The sequence below is a fragment of the Cinclus cinclus genome, chromosome 6, assembly GCF_963662255.1.
Source record: "Cinclus cinclus chromosome 6, bCinCin1.1, whole genome shotgun sequence".
Classification (NCBI taxonomy): domain Eukaryota; kingdom Metazoa; phylum Chordata; class Aves; order Passeriformes; family Cinclidae; genus Cinclus; species Cinclus cinclus.
The window spans coordinates 51116657-51133904 of record NC_085051.1 but is presented as its reverse complement, the minus strand read 5'-3'; the positions used below and the strand labels follow the sequence as shown (position 1 = coordinate 51133904).

Sequence of the window (17248 nt, the reverse complement as noted above, 5' to 3'; positions counted from 1 at the left end):
TCAAGCTATCTGTCACACCTTTCCCTGAACTCTCAGAAGGCATTTTACAGTGAGTTGAGCTGATAATAGACTGTGCATTATCAGAAGCAGTCCCACCTGCCCTGTGACCTTCCCTCTTCTTGTGCATAGAAGCTGTTTTGTCTTGAATTATAGTATTGCTTCTCTAACCCTCCAGGGATCAAGTCAGGGAAGCAAACTAGTACAAAAAAACTGGGAAAAAATATCTCAGGAAGATGGAATAGATATTAACTGATCTGAACATCATTCTCTGTTAAATAGTATCTCCTCAGCTTCTAGTGAGGACAAGAGGAAACAGTCTCACATTGTGACAGAGGAGGTATAGATTGGATAATAGGAAAATCTTATTCACCCAAAGGATTTTCAGGCATTGGAACAGGCTGTCCAGGGAAGCATGGAGTCACCATCCTTGGAGGTATTTAAAAGATTTGCAGATGTGGCACTGTGGGACATGGTTTAGTGGTGGACTTGGCTGTACTGGGTTAAAGCTTGGACTCAATGATTTTAAAGGTCTTTTCCAACCCAAACGATTCTATGATTCTGTGATAAACCCTGGTCTAAGAAAGCTGCATTGAAAAGATGCATTAAAAAAACAATAATTTTCTTAAATTTAGGTGCTTGCTCAAAGCAGAATGGGACTGGATGAGCACCAGAAGATTGACACAAAAGACTTAAAAATTCGTCTCCAGGGTTGAGGGAGAGAGTAGTACCACTTCTTTGCTCAACAGCTAACCACAAAACCATCTTAACTGCATTATGAAAGCATAAATGTAGAGGTCATAGAAGAAAACACAACAGCTTTTCTCCTGCTTACAGCACATCCCAACAGAATTTCACATTCCATACTCTGGCTCATTTCCTAAGCCTTTGACAGACTAACAGGAGAGAGACATCCTAAAAAGTAACTCTGCTTGTTATTGCCAGATCTTTATTTCTCCAGCCCAATCACATGTTGCGAGGAGAGATGGCAAGACTGGGTGAAATATTGCACTCACACAAGCTTCTTTATGTGCAGACAAAGTGCGAATAATCCTTGAAGTATGATAGTTGTAGAAAAACACTTTGCCATCTGAACTTCCTGTCACCAAAAGTGTTCCATCTGGAGAAAATTCACAGCCCACTGCAAATCCTTCCACCTGTGAAAAACAATAACAGAGTAAGTTTTGGTGCTGATTAAAAAAGTTCATTGTGGTATACTGAAAACTGATATAGTACAAAACCCACATATCTTTAAATAAAAATACACTAAATATTTCTTCAGGTCTTTATTAAGACACAGCTAAATCAAAAACTTATTTAATCAAGCCATTAAGCATTCATAAAGTCTTCTAACAACTATTTTCTTCAGACTGTATATGATTCAAAATAGACTGGTACATAGGAAAGCAAATGAAGCCAATTAATATCTATCACTGATTTATAATAAAACACTATCAGCAGACATTAAAAGCAGAGGTGCTTGGCTACCGATCTTCCTTTTAAACTTGGATACTGAGTTCCTGGTGGGGAAGGATACCTTGTGTCCTTCATATCTTTTCTTTTTCTTGATTCGGTAGGGTCGCAGGGCAGAAAACAAAGCCATGTAGTTCCCATTGGTCTGAGCTACAAACACAGACTCCTTTGGGTGCAGGGTCAGACTCGGGCACGTGTAACGCTCCTGAAAATGATTTTAAAGGAAGTTTTGTTGGATCAAACAGAAGATTAGTTCAAATGATTCAAGTTATCTCTTGACATACTTGAGGGTCCATGAAGGACAAGTCATCTGCAGATAAACATTACATAAAGACACTTAACTCACTACAAACCAGTGCAAGTCTTACATCAGGACAAATGCTAAATCAAACCTCTACCCTGTTTTCCTAGATACTGACCAAAATCCCCTCTCTCTCTGAGCCATAATTATACTGCAGAACAGCTGCAGAAAGGTAATTCCAACCAGATGGTTCTCCATCGTTCTCTTCCTGCCCAAGGAAACCCAAAGTTTGAATGTGAAAGTGAATCTTCTTCTCCCATATCCCTTTCTCCACAGCCATACTGTGCTTTCTATGCTACTTTATACAGTTCTCAAATCCTCCATCCTTCCAGTTCTGGCCAGACTGACAGGAACAGAAAATATCTGATTGAAACAGACACCTTTCCCCATCCCACTCTTATAAAAAATGAGAAGAAGAAAAGGATCATTATTAGCCTCCTTATGATAGTGGTGTAGGCTGCTGCTGGCTGCAAACTCATAAAATATCTGCAGTAATTAGTAAGACTTGGCTTTACTGTACAGTTCCTATTTAAGACTGAATTAAGATTACTATCAAAACTCTGCATGGTGACTCCCTCAGAAATCAACAGCTCTCACAAGGCTTCCACCAGGTCCAAAGCTCTTCTAGTTTCAGCCTAACCTAAAGACAGAGTGCTGAGTTCTGACACCATGAGAGCTTTGGCTGTTCCATCCATCTGCATGTGAAGAACCCCAGGATGACAGTGACCACTGGATACCGTGGGCTGTGTGGTGGAGCTGGAAGAACATCAGATTGGTTTCGTTGTGTGATTTGGAAGTGAAGGACTGGGAAGGAAGTTATGGGTACTGCAAAGCTTTGGGCACTGTGCAACTGTGTGTTTCTGCAGAGAAACTGTGTCTGAAAGTATGGCACCAGAAAGCACAACACAGTCTGCAGGAACCCTGTGCTGTCATGCTGGGTATGTTGTAGCAATGGGCTATTTTAGAACTGTTAACTATTCATTTGTTAATGTAGACAAGCAATAGATCAAGTCCTGTTGGGATCTAATATGTTTGGAGAGCTGAGGGGTTCACTCCCACCTCAAAGGTTTCAAAAGTGAAATTCAGAAAAGTGAAGCAGAGTTTGCAAAGTCATCACCACATTTTGTTTATTCACAGTACAGAAAGGTGGGGGGTGGGGGAAGGAAATTTTTGTCTGTAATTTATATATTCACAGTTATTTGTTTTTTCCTTTCCTATTGTCTGTCCAAGGTATTGATAGATCCAATATTGTACAAAGACACAATTCTGGAAATTAAACACAAAACAATCCCATTAAATCATCAACTATATGTTATTGTCAGCAGAGCACTTTTCATTTCAGCCAGAAAGGATCTATATGCAATCCAATCATATTATATTACATAGGATGTTAGACTTGGGCTTTAAAAAAAAGACCAGGAGAGTTGAAATTTTCTATTAACTGCCTTGGTAATCTGCTTCGAAGCTGTCAGCCTTTCTAGACAATTTAGTCCATTAAATGTCTTGCTGGGTTACATGACTGAGAAATACTGCACCTGCACTGATAAATGCATATTTTACCTCTGTGATTGTCCTGTATTAGGTATCTATATGCCCATATCAGGTTGCTATTACTATGTGATTATTAAACTCAATTTGTTAATAGCCCTCATTGCAGCTGACGAAAAATGTATGAAAAAGTGTGGGAAAAGAAACATTGCACTATAGCAGCTACTGCCATGCACCACTGGCAAACCACAATGAGACTGCAGAGTCCTTGCCTAAATATAGCTTAGATGTCAATGAATTAGCACTGAATTAGCACCTCTCAGTCTTCAAGGTTATTTTTTAATAACAATTAAGTGTTAAGTACAAAAACAAAAAAAGTCATCAACTTACATGAAATGCATCTCATACATCACGAGACCTTATTGAAAATCAAATGCTTTTTTTTTTTACTACACTGACAAGTATGAGATACTAAATCATGCCCCAAACAACAGTATTTGTTAACCTTACATGAAAAATCTGGTTGGAGATTTTTGCAGCACTTTGGAAGTCCCACGCAACAATGGTGCGATCAGCTGAGTCTCGGCTTACTGCATCCGTGCTGGTAAGAAATTCTCTTCCTTCAGGGAGGAAGAGTATATCCAAAGTCTGTTGTACTGCAGCCTTGTACACTCTCAACACCTAGTGAACAAAAGGGTTTGTTATTTTTTAACAGATTAGAACCTGATAACCAATGTTTTCCCTTTTTTGTATTAATAATTATCTCATTAAATGACATATTATTTTTAAAGATCAGAAGGTAACTTAATTTAAGATGTTGACATACTAGTGTTTTAAATAGCTTGGTCAATGAATATAAAGAATCAACATACAAAAAAAATTGAATTATATTTTAAAAGCATAAGTTTGTACAGTTTGTATATTATTATATTTATATATACATAAGAGTCCTGTAAATCACTAAGGAATTTGAGTAAGATCCATTAAGAGCTTCAGACAACACATTGTGAAGCTGGGTCTACACAGACTCCCTTCAATATTATGAACTCTTCTAGATTCCCCTTGGCAGAATGCTCTCCCACTCGGCGACCTGGGCTTTAAAATGAAGGACTCAGGGAGTTTGGGGTGTCCAAAGTGGCAACACTAAACATATCATGGCAACCAGATGGGGACAAGCCAGGCCAACCAGAGCAGCAACAGATGTTCCTTAGCTGCCTTCCAAGATGAAAACCAGCAAACCAACCACCTCAGGTGTCTGCACATCAACAGCCTGGGAACAAGCAGGAGGAGCTGGAGATGTGTGCCCAGTCAGAAAGTGAAAGGGACCTGAGGATCCTCATTGACAAGCTCAGCACGAGTGAACAGCGTGCAGCTGAAGCAAAGAAATACAGCTGCGTGCTTGGGGACATCAACAAGGGACATCAACACTAGCAGAGATTGTCATTGTCCCACCCTCGTCAGCTCTTTTCAAGTCACATCTGGAACACTGTGCTCAGTTTTGCCCATGCTATACAAAAGACATGGGGACAGGCTGAAGAGGGACCAGAGAAGGGCAGTGAAAATGCTCAAAAAGACTGCTACTGGAAGCTGCTACATAAGGAAAGGCAGAGAGAACTGGGCTTGCTCAGCCTGGAGAAAAAAAGGGTCTAGGGGAGACCAAACTCCAGTATTTAAAGGGTGGATCTTTTTGAAGATGATGGAAACTCCCTTCTTACAAAGAGTGATGTGGAAAAGAGGAGGGGTAATGGGTACACCTTACACCTGGCAAGATTCTGATTGTACACAAAAAGTGGGTTAGGTCCATGCAGAAATGGATATCAGCCATAGGATTCTTAATATTTTAACAGCCTGTAAGCTGGATCTTTAAGAGCTATTTTTAATTATTCTAAGGAACACATAAGCAATTTGAATTTCCTTTCTTTCCATCTTTCTTCATGAAATTCTGTATCTGTGTTGTCTAATTTGAATTTTGCAAATCAATACTTTTTCTTTCTTTTTTCTCTGATTTGCCTCCAGTGAAGAGAAACTTCAAGGCAAGTGGCCAGATCAAAGCAAGCCATCTCTCTGAATATGGTGATCCTTGAAACTAGGACACAGGAAGACTCCTAGTTATTAATATCTGAATCTCTCTCTCTCTCCAAGATAGCTAAAAACATAGCTGCCTGCACTTCGAACGGGTATTCAGAGGTTTGTCCCTCTTCTAATGTCACGAGAAAACCAATAGAGTGGAGAAAGCAGCTGAAGCATTATCCAACTCCCAACTTTGTGAGGCATTTCAGTGCCTACCTGACACCCCTTATAAACCTAGTGACTATTGACTTCAGGCCCCAGACCATTTGCAGATACCTTTTATTTTAATAACCACCAAACAAACAATTTTCAGGTGTCACAGTGAAATATCCTAAATTATACCCCTGTTTTATACTTTCACCAATAAAAGAAAAATCATTTCAAGTACCAAACACAGCATGAGAACTTCTTGATTTCTTGGCTCAAACTCAAAAATCTATGACTGTTGGGAAAATGTTCAGAAAGCTGATCCTGCTTTAGGGTGGCGGTCTATTTGTGGATGTCCTGAGGTCCCTTCCAGCTCTGCTTCCTGTGATTTCAGCATGTAGAAGGATGGCAGCAGCAGCTGCTCCAGTTGCTTTTCACAGGTTTTGTGAAATACAAAGTTTAGACACATCATGTTTGCATCCAGTGACGAACCTCAGCCATGTAAGCACTCTACACACCCTATAATAACAGCAACAAGATGCAAACTTGCACACTCAAAAACTTGCACATTTCTCAGCAATCTGTCTGCTTTTTTAAGATGGTGAATATACAAATGCATTACTTGCTCTCATCAGATTTTACAGCCTCAGAATATATATAATATACAAAGCAATTAAACTTCGTAAAGCCAAAAGGGATATTTCCATATTTATACCCTCCACTTTCTCTATGGAGAAATCACCATGGCACATTTCTTCACAGAGTTATAAAAGGAAGTCTGTAGTTCATTAGTAAAGCAGAAAATGAAACTACTTTGTAGGAGCAAAAATGAAAAATAAAACCCCAAACTGAAAAAAAACCCCACAAAATATAATAGCTGCCTGGAATGAGAAATGGAAAACCATACAGAAACCTGATAGCTGTAGGAACTGCAGGAGATGAATGAAGTTAAATCGAGGGGAGTGGACACAAAAGGCAGAACCACCCCAAATAGACTGAGGAAGCAGCTACTTAGCAGTAGGCACCTTCTCAGAAGTGACCAGTCCCAACCAGGGAGCCAGCAGGAGCAAGAACAAGGAGCAGCACAAGTGTAGAAACAGGGACAAAGAGCCAGAAACAAAGGCCAGTTAGTGCTGGGAAATGAAGAACAAAATAGGGCAATAAATGACAACAAACTTCCAAATGGATATTAGTGGTAGTGTTTTTTAATATTTTCTTATTTTAAAGATGAAAATTACAGACATATTGTTCTCATCTTTGTCATCTAAAAAAGCCCCAGATTTGTGAAATGTGGGTACATATCAATCCATACACTATGTCCAGCACTGTAATGGGTTTAGGTTTTGGACGTGCTTTTAACAGTTTTTGGAGCAAGAGTCATCTCTTAGTAAGGAAAAAGAAGATACTGTGAAGTTGGTAATGTGCAAATACTTTTCATATTTGCTGAAAACCTGTTGGGTTCTTACAAAAACTGCCACTATCAATTTAAACATTATCACCAGTAATCATTAAATAATATTTGTCTGTTATTTAATAGGATATTTAACCAAATTACCTGTGTACCTTAGCTTTGCAACAGGGAACTGTCTATCAAAATTAGTACAGAAGACCCTCTTTTGCTATCTGTTTGATACATACCTCAGAAAAACTATGCTGTTTTATCTTCAAACCACACAGTAGGAACTGACTTAGAGAATAGTAAATTAACACTGTGAATAGCAGCTGGGAACTTGATATACATAGTATTTCAATTGCCCCATAAAGGCAGCTTTCAAAAATAACTAATTGCAACATCCCTGCTCAGGAAAGTACTCATAATTAAATCTGCTTTGTTCTACCTTAGGCAATTAATTCATGACATGCCTGAGGAACTTGTCTGGGGAAAGCACGAATTTGCCCACCCTCCTGGCTTTAGTTTGTTAATAACAGCTCCTGTTTTGTCCTACTTGAAGATTTATCACCCATCAGCACTGGAAAACCACAGTTCACTTCTTCAACTTCAGAATTTTACAGATATAAAAGAATTCATTTCAAAGGAAGGCCTAATCGTTTCTGGTGTCAACACAATCCAACATAATAACAAAGCTTCTTCAGTAAGGCAGGAGTTCATAGCTGCAGGAATTCAAAAAGAAGCATAATTTAAGCAAATTAAATCCGTTTCAAACAGATTCTTATGGTTCTGGTGATTTGAAAAGCAAGCTGTGATGCTGAATTCAAGGCATGTATTTCATATGGGTGCTCTAAAATATTTTTTTTGCATTAAGCACATACCATGCACATACTGGTATTCTGTTTGTCAAGAAATCTCAAAAGCCTCCACGTGAGCAATTCAGAAGCTGCTATTTGCCCCAGCTCTGTGCTGGTCCCTTGTATGCTGTGTGCAATGCACTTTTAAAAAGCACCTCAAATTTTATGCTAGTGATGAGAAAGAAACATGTTTTGATAGTCATTGTCCTGGGCATCAGAAGAGGTCTCAAAACAAATCTAATAGGACTACAGGCAATATGGCTGGTCATCAAAAAAAACCCTTAATCAGTCAGATCCATGGCTTCCAACCTGTAAAATTTGGAATATTTTTTTCTTGCATTTCTTTCATTCCTTTTAGATTGTGTGATTTGGCATGGACTTGCCTCCTCCTACTGACATGCTGGGTACTTAGTTCAATGAGGGACTGATTAAATTTCCTCCATAAACAGTAACAAAAAGTACATTTTAACTTAAAGAAAAGTACTTTTTTCACAAAATAGAAGGGGTTTTTATCTATTGCAGTTCAAACCATTTATGTCAATCTACCGTATTTCTCTTCATGCAGTTAAAAAACTCTATTTTTCTTTACTACTTAACTTTTCCCCATTTGTAACTGCTCTGTTTTCAGAGATACAGCTCAAGATTATCAAGGGATCTTGAGAATAATTAAAAGGGAAAAAAAGACTTTTTAATATAAAGAAGCAGTTAACCTTAATCTGGTATTGAGCTCTAAGACTTCAGATACAAACAATGTACACTGACTTTTTTTTAAGTCAATTTTAGATCACTTGAAAAGGCACAAGAATCTTGTGATGGAAATCGTCAACCATTTATAAGAAAATAAATTATTCTTCCATCAGATTTTTTTAAATTTAAAATTATCTCCCCATCTCAAATAGGATAAGAAGTGAAATCCACATTTAGGAAAGATGCAGGAAGATACAGAACAGCTTTTCTGTGAGGAACTCACACCAAGTATTTAGTACAAAAACAAGGAATTCTTACTACAGAAATGACACGACTGAGGGAAACCTGAAAGAATTTGAAATAAAGTCTGAGCAGCATGCAGAAGGCGAGTGGTTTCCTCCATTATAAGACTTCAGACTGCAAATGAGCAAAAGGCAGCTTCAAAACGCAGAGTGCAAGTTTTAAATATGTAAACACTACATATTTAAACGGAATTCCTTGCTAAAGGAAGTTGCAGATGTAAAAAGATCAAGAACAACCAATTCCACAATGTGAAAACTCAAAGTGATCCAAGAAAGACAAAGAGGCAGGAAGCCCCCAAACTCCAAGTTAAGAGAGGCTTAGGTAACCATTGCTGGGAATTGTGATAAAGACATTTGCAGTGCTTTTCTAATTTCATTCTTCAAAAGTGTATTGGTCAATGCTGGGGGTGCAAAATGTTTTTAGAAGTTAGCTGAAACTGGAACAGCCATTATTTGACAGCTTCTCACTTGAGCATTCCCACTCCAAAAGAAGTGGAATTCCTCCAAAAGAAGGAATGATTTGTTCCTGGCTTGTTTCAGTCCGTCTGGAAGCACAGGAGTGATTGTCCACAGACAGGTGTAGGATTTTCATCTGCAATGCCACCATACAAGGCTCCCAAAAAACCACAGCAGACTGCTCACCTCTGTGCCACAGACACATAATACATTCCTTCACACTTAGGAAGGACCCCTGAAAGTTAACATTTAAAATCAAATGCCATTATGCAAGTGCAAATATATCCCCATCATATTTCTTTGAACTTTTGTCCACGAATTCAGGAAGGATTTCTCTGAGAAGAATAACTTGAGTTTTCTAAAGCACTGCATAAATCACCTTATTTTAATTACCTTGTTCTTCCTAATACCACCAGTACATGACAATGTATTGGCTGTTTCTATAGAAACCAGAAGTGCAAGCAGCTCCACCAGTTCCTACAGCCTTTTTTCATATTTATATGCCATCCAGAGACAAATTCATCAGGGTCTCCTAAATATATGCTACTTAAAATGACTGCATCTCATGTGAAAGAAATTGCAATAGAATGTTTCCAAGGAAACAAATGCAGTGCATTTGCACCTATTAATTTTTTAACTATGCTTTAACAGCTTGGGCTTATTTCTTTACAAGCTCAAGGATGGAGAAATAGCTCACCAACATAAAAACCATCTCTTTAATTTTTTCCTTTTTAAGCATACAGTTGTAGATGACAGTTGTAATTTTGTAGCTAAATAATGTTCAGAGTAATAAACAAAGATGGGGGAAGGGAAAAAGCCCTGTTGTTACTCTGCCTTGAACTCCATTGTTAATATAAATCTTACAGTTCATTTCAAGATTTATTTGAAAAGCTAGAGATAGCAGCTTCCACCATGTTTTCCAGTTCATTTGGTCTATATCTTATAAGATCTCAATTTTAAAAATGGGAAATTCTGTGCAAATCTTCAAATCTATGTTTTCTTTAAATTTGCCTTGACATTATACTAACCTTTTTTCAAACTTTCCATGGCACAATTTTGTTCTTAACTCCAAATGGTTGAACCTTTCTATTTCTTTGCACTCTTTAAATTTCTAGTAACTTGTTGCTATTTTTCTGCATAATATTCTATTGGGATTTTTTATTGATTGTGCTAGCACAAGACTTTCTGTAACAAACATTTTCCAAAAATAAAATAACAATTTTTGTCTCCATTTAGAGTCATGCCTGAAGCACTTAATTAAATTCTTTCCAGCCAGTTCCCTTTCTTGAGACATCCCTTTTAGCCAGTTTTCTCATTATATAGCACCTAGGTTAATTCCTTCCTTCTCCAGCTTCTCTTATTGCTCCATCAAATTCCAATGTCATAAAGTGACATCAAGTAAACTTCACACAAATCTTCCCTTAAATAACAGAATTTTTTTAAAACGTCTTTGATTTCTATATCTGTAACTAATCTTTTCTTCAAAGTCTGTTATGTGTTGGACTGGCTGTCCAGTCATATTTTACTGGGTCTCCTCTACCTGATGCCCTTCCTCTCCCTCCTTGTTTAACATAATCAGTGGATTTGCATTTATGGAGGTCTAAGAGCTTCAAATAATGCTTTAGGATCAGAGCCACAGCCCTGTCACCTTTTACTTATTCCCTCTCCAGATTACTGAGTGGTGCTTCATCAGGACTTGCTGTTCTGACAGCGATCACAAATAGCTCTTGTCAAAGCTCCAATAAAACTCTCTAGCTTGTGACACTGGACACATGAACATCAAGAGACAAGAGGTCAAAAAGAGACTATGTCCAACAGCTGAGTAAATTATTCCTCTATTTTAAAAAGAGTCCAAAAAATTGTTGTTAGCGACCTCCACTTTTAAAGTCCCTCATATTTCTGAATGGACACAATAAAGAACCAGTTCCTGAATGCTTACTAAACATCAAGTTTCATCAAAGCAGAATATAAATAATAGGTAAAATATGCAAATCTCAAAAAGAATTAAATGGATACATTTAGAAACTTATAGTGAGTACATTCAGATGTCAGCTTTGACTGCTGTACATCCTTTTCACCAGAGCTAACATCATCCCTGCTCTACCCTACACAAACCTTGCTGACACAAAAAATTGTGTGAATATATTGTTTCAATGCAGTTTGACCATTCACCATATAATGAACTTCAGCTCCTTTAAAAGTATTATCAGTTTTAGACAGCTGCAGTCTTTCTCTGATAGCACACCTGTGTAAGCTTAGAAACCAAATTAAAAAGCAAAAGAAACATCTGTAGTCATATTTACTTTAATGAACAATATAAGGTCCTTATTGCTGGGTTAAAGGATACAAGTCCCAACCTTGTGTTCTCTTTGGTATTTCAAGAAATACTGTAATTTCAGGTAGAATAAGTGGTTGGAATATATGATGTATCCTGTCTGAAAAACTAATGTAGATCAGCCAAAATGAAGGGTGACTGTGCTGGCTTGTGCTGAACATCTTATGAAATTTTTCCATGGCTCAGAGAAAATACTTCTAAAATACATAACTACTGTAAGGGCTCAGGGTTATTGCACATTTCTTTTTACAGGTTTTTACAGGTTTTATCTAGGTTCAGCTCCAAGGTCCAAAGATCCCATGGGGGCTGTTCAATATGATGCCCCCTCCTTGGTTGACACCGTTTGTTTTTTTTGAAACATAGCAGCTCACTTCCAGGTTTCCTGGTCTTTTCATAAAATCTCAATAAACATTCTCCAAATTTTTTATAAATTTAATCAATCTGTTATACAATAATATAAAATCTCCAGAATAATCTCTTTACCAGAGAAATAAAACTGGGTTTAACACAAACAGAAAGAAATACCACTGAAATAAATCTCCACAGGCTATTCAGCTGCCTCCTTTATTTTTTTTTTTAGGCTTTGATTACTTGTGTCTGTAATGTTGAGATGCCTGTATACTTTACATTTCACTGAGCAGTTAACAAGCTGTCCCATCCATTCATTTCTCAGAAGTATATTGCTTAGCTTTATCTTAAAGATTTAAACTCCCTTATTGTTCTTTCATTCTTTGTCTTACTTAATACCCAATGCTGCATTTGAAACTATTTTGCCTATTTGCTCAATAGAACAGGAATAGCAATAAGTATCTTTCAACATTCCCCTTTATTTTTTTAATAACTGCCTGTCTGATTAATGGTCTACTGCACATTTCTGTCATGCTTTAAACCCAGTCAGCAACTAAGTCCCACACAGTCATTCACTTCCCTTTTACCATGAGTGAACTGTCAAACTGAATTGAAAAGATTCATTTATACACATCAGCAAGGTTTGCATTGTGTAAAGCAGGGATACTATTAGCTCCCCTAAATTTTTTCAGTGTTTTAGTAGCTGAGAGGCTGCCTCAAACCAACATGATACATTTTCTCTGGGACTCTGCAAATCCAATTTTCATACCACATTCAAATAATGAAAAAATATTAGTAATTAATGCTCATAAATTCATGGTCCTGGTCAGAAGTACTAATTTTTTAAAATACCACTATGAACTATTCTGTGTCATTTTTCATCAGCAGAAAGCATCAATGTGGCACACTGCCATAAAGCAGCTCATTTAAACCACAGCATGTATGTGTAGCATTTTTGCAATTTCTCACTCTGTCTGTTATGCTTAATGTTTTGCTCTGAAATTCCACGAAAAATTCCCTTATTTCCTGATAAAATTATCTTTTTCCCTCACAGTTAATCTTAAGTTGTGCAAGAGGATAACTTGTTAAAATATAGGAGTACATCTTAAAGTATGACCCCTGAAATTGAATTATCAGCAAATGCTGAAACTGAGTTTTAAATGTGCAATGAATAACAGGATTTAGATGTCTGATTTAGGGTGCCCTCTCTATTGACAAAATATGCTGCAAAGCCTGAAAAGGCTATCAGGAGTATGATGACAGGAACAAAAAAAAAAATCATTAGTTCACCCACAATCATTCCAAGCTGAATGACAAGTTAATACACTTGAAATAACAGGTAAAACAGGAACATCTTGTAATGAATTAGGACGAAAGAATTTGAAATACAGAAAGGTTGTTTGTGTCAAAATTGAAACAAAATGGCATGAGGCTTCAGACATCTATTTCAGTTAAGAGAAAATGGCACTTATTAGAACAGGATAAATTTCAAAATATTGGCTAGGACACCATCCAGTTTTAACTAGGGCTATAACTGTGTAAGATGGAAAAGATATGTGAATAAATATAACAATATAAACTGAAAGCAGGAATACCTGAAGAATCCATTGAAATCCCCCAAACTAGGAAGGGGCAGACATGACATACTGATGACACTGATAATTCAAGCCTAACCAACATTTCATTCTATGCCTGAGAGTCTGAAATGTTAACTACAAAATTTTGCAGTAATGATGCACAGGTGAGACTAACCCTCACCTCAGGAGCATTTGTCTGTTCCTGGTTACTGCCTCATGTAAACTGTGTGCCACACCTCTCTGTTTGCCTTGTCCCTGTTGCAGCCACACTGTTCACTGGAGAAGGACATGTTTCTTCTCTCCCGCCAGTTTTCAAGAACAGTTTCACTGAGAAGACTTTCCAAGAACAGCCAAACAGGAAACTCCAGCCCACAGAGATGCACATATTTCTGCAGAAGGCACCTTCTGCAGAACATCAGGCTGAGGTGGTTGGAAATATTTGGCCTGGGATGCTTGGGGTACTTTGCAGCCTCTGTCCAGGTTAAGCACCACATGCTGTTCCATGCCTTCTCCTCTTCACAAGGAACATTCTCAATCTGTGTCTATGCAGGTCTGAACTACAATCAGGTGTGCCAGAAATAGCAATTGACAGTTTAGCTGTGGTTAAACTGAGGCACCATCAGAATTTAAAACCTAAAAGGAAGGACCTGCTTTAAGAGACGAACATATTTATGGTTGTCATTGCTTGGAATACAACACTGATACCTTGTCTGGTGCCAAGGGAAAGCACTATTGAGACTCTGACAATTCACAGGGGGTAAAAAAGGGCCAAGAACAGCATTTTTCAAGCCATTTGTCTTGGTGATACTATAACACTGTTCAAAGATAAAACAAAAATACTGCAGATTGGCAGAGACACTGACAACAGGAGAGTAGCAGACTCAGGAGACAACTCAGAACTAATTTATCTAGCACAAGCACTAGCATCTGTTCCCTAGCCCCTTAGCCCTACTTGAGTCAATGCCAATTCTGCATAGTCTTCAGATCTTGTCATCAAAATCACTAGCATCAGAATTGCTGAAAAAAATTTATTCAAACAAAAGTCTTGGATTGTAAATATCCATTGTAAACTAATCTTATATTTCCTTGAAAATGAAGCATCCTCTCCATTATCAATATTTGAGATTGTGTCCTACCACCTGTGAAAAAATTCTAACGTATTCCTCCACAACCATACACAACATGAGCCTCATCCAGACAGGCAAATTTTTGCAACATGTGACTTCAGCCATTTGTTACTGTAGAACAGAATCAGTTATCATTTTCCATCTGGAAAGACTGGGCAGTCTAGATACATACAAGCTGGAGGCATTGGCAGTTTGGGCATGACCATGCTCATCAATCAGAATTGATTTCAAATCTACAGAAAAATCATCTTCACAGATTCTCAGAGACAGACATTCAAAGATATGCACAGATGCAAAATCCATCATAAAGAAATTACACGGGGTGAAAGAATGTCTCTGGCTTTGTACACAGCCAACTATCACTTGACTTCATGTATAACTACAGTATCATTTTCAGAAAAGATTGTTGGACCAATTCAGAAAATCTCTGAAAGAATGTTTTGTCACCTACATCTGCCATCTTCTCTTGGACTACAAAGACCTCAAATTTGATAAAATTATCAACAATCTTTTAAGCCTTAAAAAGATGACACCCATTTAGTTCCTGAAGCACCTTTTAAAGGCAGTTCAGCATACCATGACAAAGAATGGGTTCTCTACGTTAAGGAGGACACTGAGGTATTCAATTACAGACTGCACCTCCTCCCCACAATTAAGTTCTACTGTTATGAGAATCTCAAGAAACAGAAACAGTATTCTCTGTGTCATTTCCATGCTTTGAAAACATTGATCCTGCTCTTCAGGAAAACATACTTCTATTAGTCTTTCATCTTCAGCTCCCTGCCAGTGGGAACAGTTAAAATCGAAAATCTAATTTCCTTTTTAAAAAGTTACATAGGTATTTTTTATTAAATGCACTTATATTTTGCAATTTAAAATCAGAACCTTCTTCCTTCACAGACCTGTGCTTTGAGAATCTCTTCACATCCCTATGAAGGAAAACTAGCCATCATACAAGTATGATGGATGCAATAAAGCCCATCCACTTTTATAAAGGTTTTCATACTAACACTGTAACTCTGAAACTCACAGTAATTTTATTTTCAGAGTAGCCTCAGATGTGGCAGTCTCAATATCTATTTACTAATGTTTTCCTTTTAAGAACCTATTAATGTGGTAGAGATCCTACATAATTAATTTTTTTCCTCAAACATAAGTGACAAATGCAACTGCTGCACAGGAAATTGATTGTTAATTGCACAAGAATACTCTGTTTCCTCAACACAGCAATTCTCACAATGATTTCAGAGCTCTCACACCTGAAATGCATCTCCCTATATCTCTCACCTATTATCCTTAGGACATCACGGAGACAAAGTGTGGCTATGCTGTTTTATCTTTTTCAGGTCCCTTCTGCCATCCTCAAGAGTAAACAGATGGCAAGCTATGATGAGTAGGATCTATGCACAGAGAAATCCAAAGGAAAACAAAGAACTACTAACTTTACAGTCCCTGCTTCTCTTTGAGCTGTTTTGTGCACGAGGATGTTGCTTACCTTATACTGCCACTGGCAGAGTACAGCTCTGGTCTTACCTGAGCTCTGAATTGCAGCTAGGAGCACATTGCTCTTTGTGGTTCATGATAAAGTAAAAGCAGAGTTTTCTTCATGAATGTAAAAATTGCTCACGGCTTCTATACTAAAGGTACAGGCATACACATCCTGACCCACATGTAAGAACTTGAAGAGCAAATTTGCTGTACTGCTTCCTTGCTTTTCATAATCCTTCAGTGAGCTATTTGCTTTGTTTAATTTAACTAGATGTTACCTGTATCTACAGAAAGAGAAAATATTCTTTTTCTGTACAATGTTCCACATAGCACTTGAAACACATTACAGAGGCTCATATCAACAAATGGGAACACAGTGACAAATGCAAAAGACTTCAGAAAAACATTTCAATGAAAGACCAGTAAGTACATCTAGCACTTTGGTAACACACAGCACATACAAACTAGGAAACACTCTGAAAGAGACAGGGAAAAAAGATTTCCTTTACCTTAGAAGTCCTTAAATCCCATGCTTTAACTTCTGGGCTGAACCCTCCACAGATGAAAACATTCGACTCTGTAGGGTGGAACTTCAGTGCACTGATCCTATATTCTGTTTTGCTGCTAAATATCTGCTTCCCTAAAATCAAGTGAGAAGCAGAGATTAAAATTTGAGCAGAAAAATTAAATATGTTATTAATTTCAACTTAGTTTCAAAAATATCAAGGTTGCTTAAAGTGAACATGCTTATAATAACATATTTCAAATATCTGGGACTACTCTAATTTAATGAAAATAAAAGACAACCCACTAATGTCTATCCACTTGAAATTACTCCTGCTCATGGGCCTCTGCACCACTGACTGCTTCCTACTGAAAGGAGACAACACCTTGTTCCCACACTAAGGAGAGGAGCTCCATCCAGGTCACAGTTCAGATAACAGGCAGGAAGTAATCTACAAATCTAATGTTTGGTTTCCCTACAGAGAACCCACAGTCTTTTTTTTTTTTTTTTTTTTTCCAGTGAGACAAAAATAACTAGAACAAAACATTGTCTGTACATAAATACCATGTTCCAATCTATATTACAACTCTTAAATTGTTTACTTAACTTTCTGTGAAGGTAGGAGTGAAACTTCATCTTGAAATTAGGAAGTAATTTGCAAACCACCATATGAGGGCAATAGCTGTTCCCATGGACACAC

At 37.6% G+C, this 17248-nt stretch overlaps 1 protein-coding gene across 1 annotated transcript in view; it reads right to left on the bottom strand.

The window, feature by feature from the left end:
- Nucleotides 1-859: 859 nt before the first annotated feature.
- Nucleotides 860-17248, bottom strand: part of WDR25 (WD repeat domain 25) — a 55806-nt gene continuing 39417 nt past the window's right edge. Inside the window, exons 3-6 of the mRNA XM_062494665.1 lie at nucleotides 16553-16683; nucleotides 3770-3940; nucleotides 1535-1675; nucleotides 860-1154 (exon numbers count right to left, since the gene is read on the bottom strand). Of these exons, the coding sequence (XP_062350649.1) occupies nucleotides 933-1154; nucleotides 1535-1675; nucleotides 3770-3940; nucleotides 16553-16683 (665 nt within the window). The 3' untranslated portion in view covers nucleotides 860-932. The remainder of the gene's footprint in view (nucleotides 1155-1534; nucleotides 1676-3769; nucleotides 3941-16552; nucleotides 16684-17248) is intronic.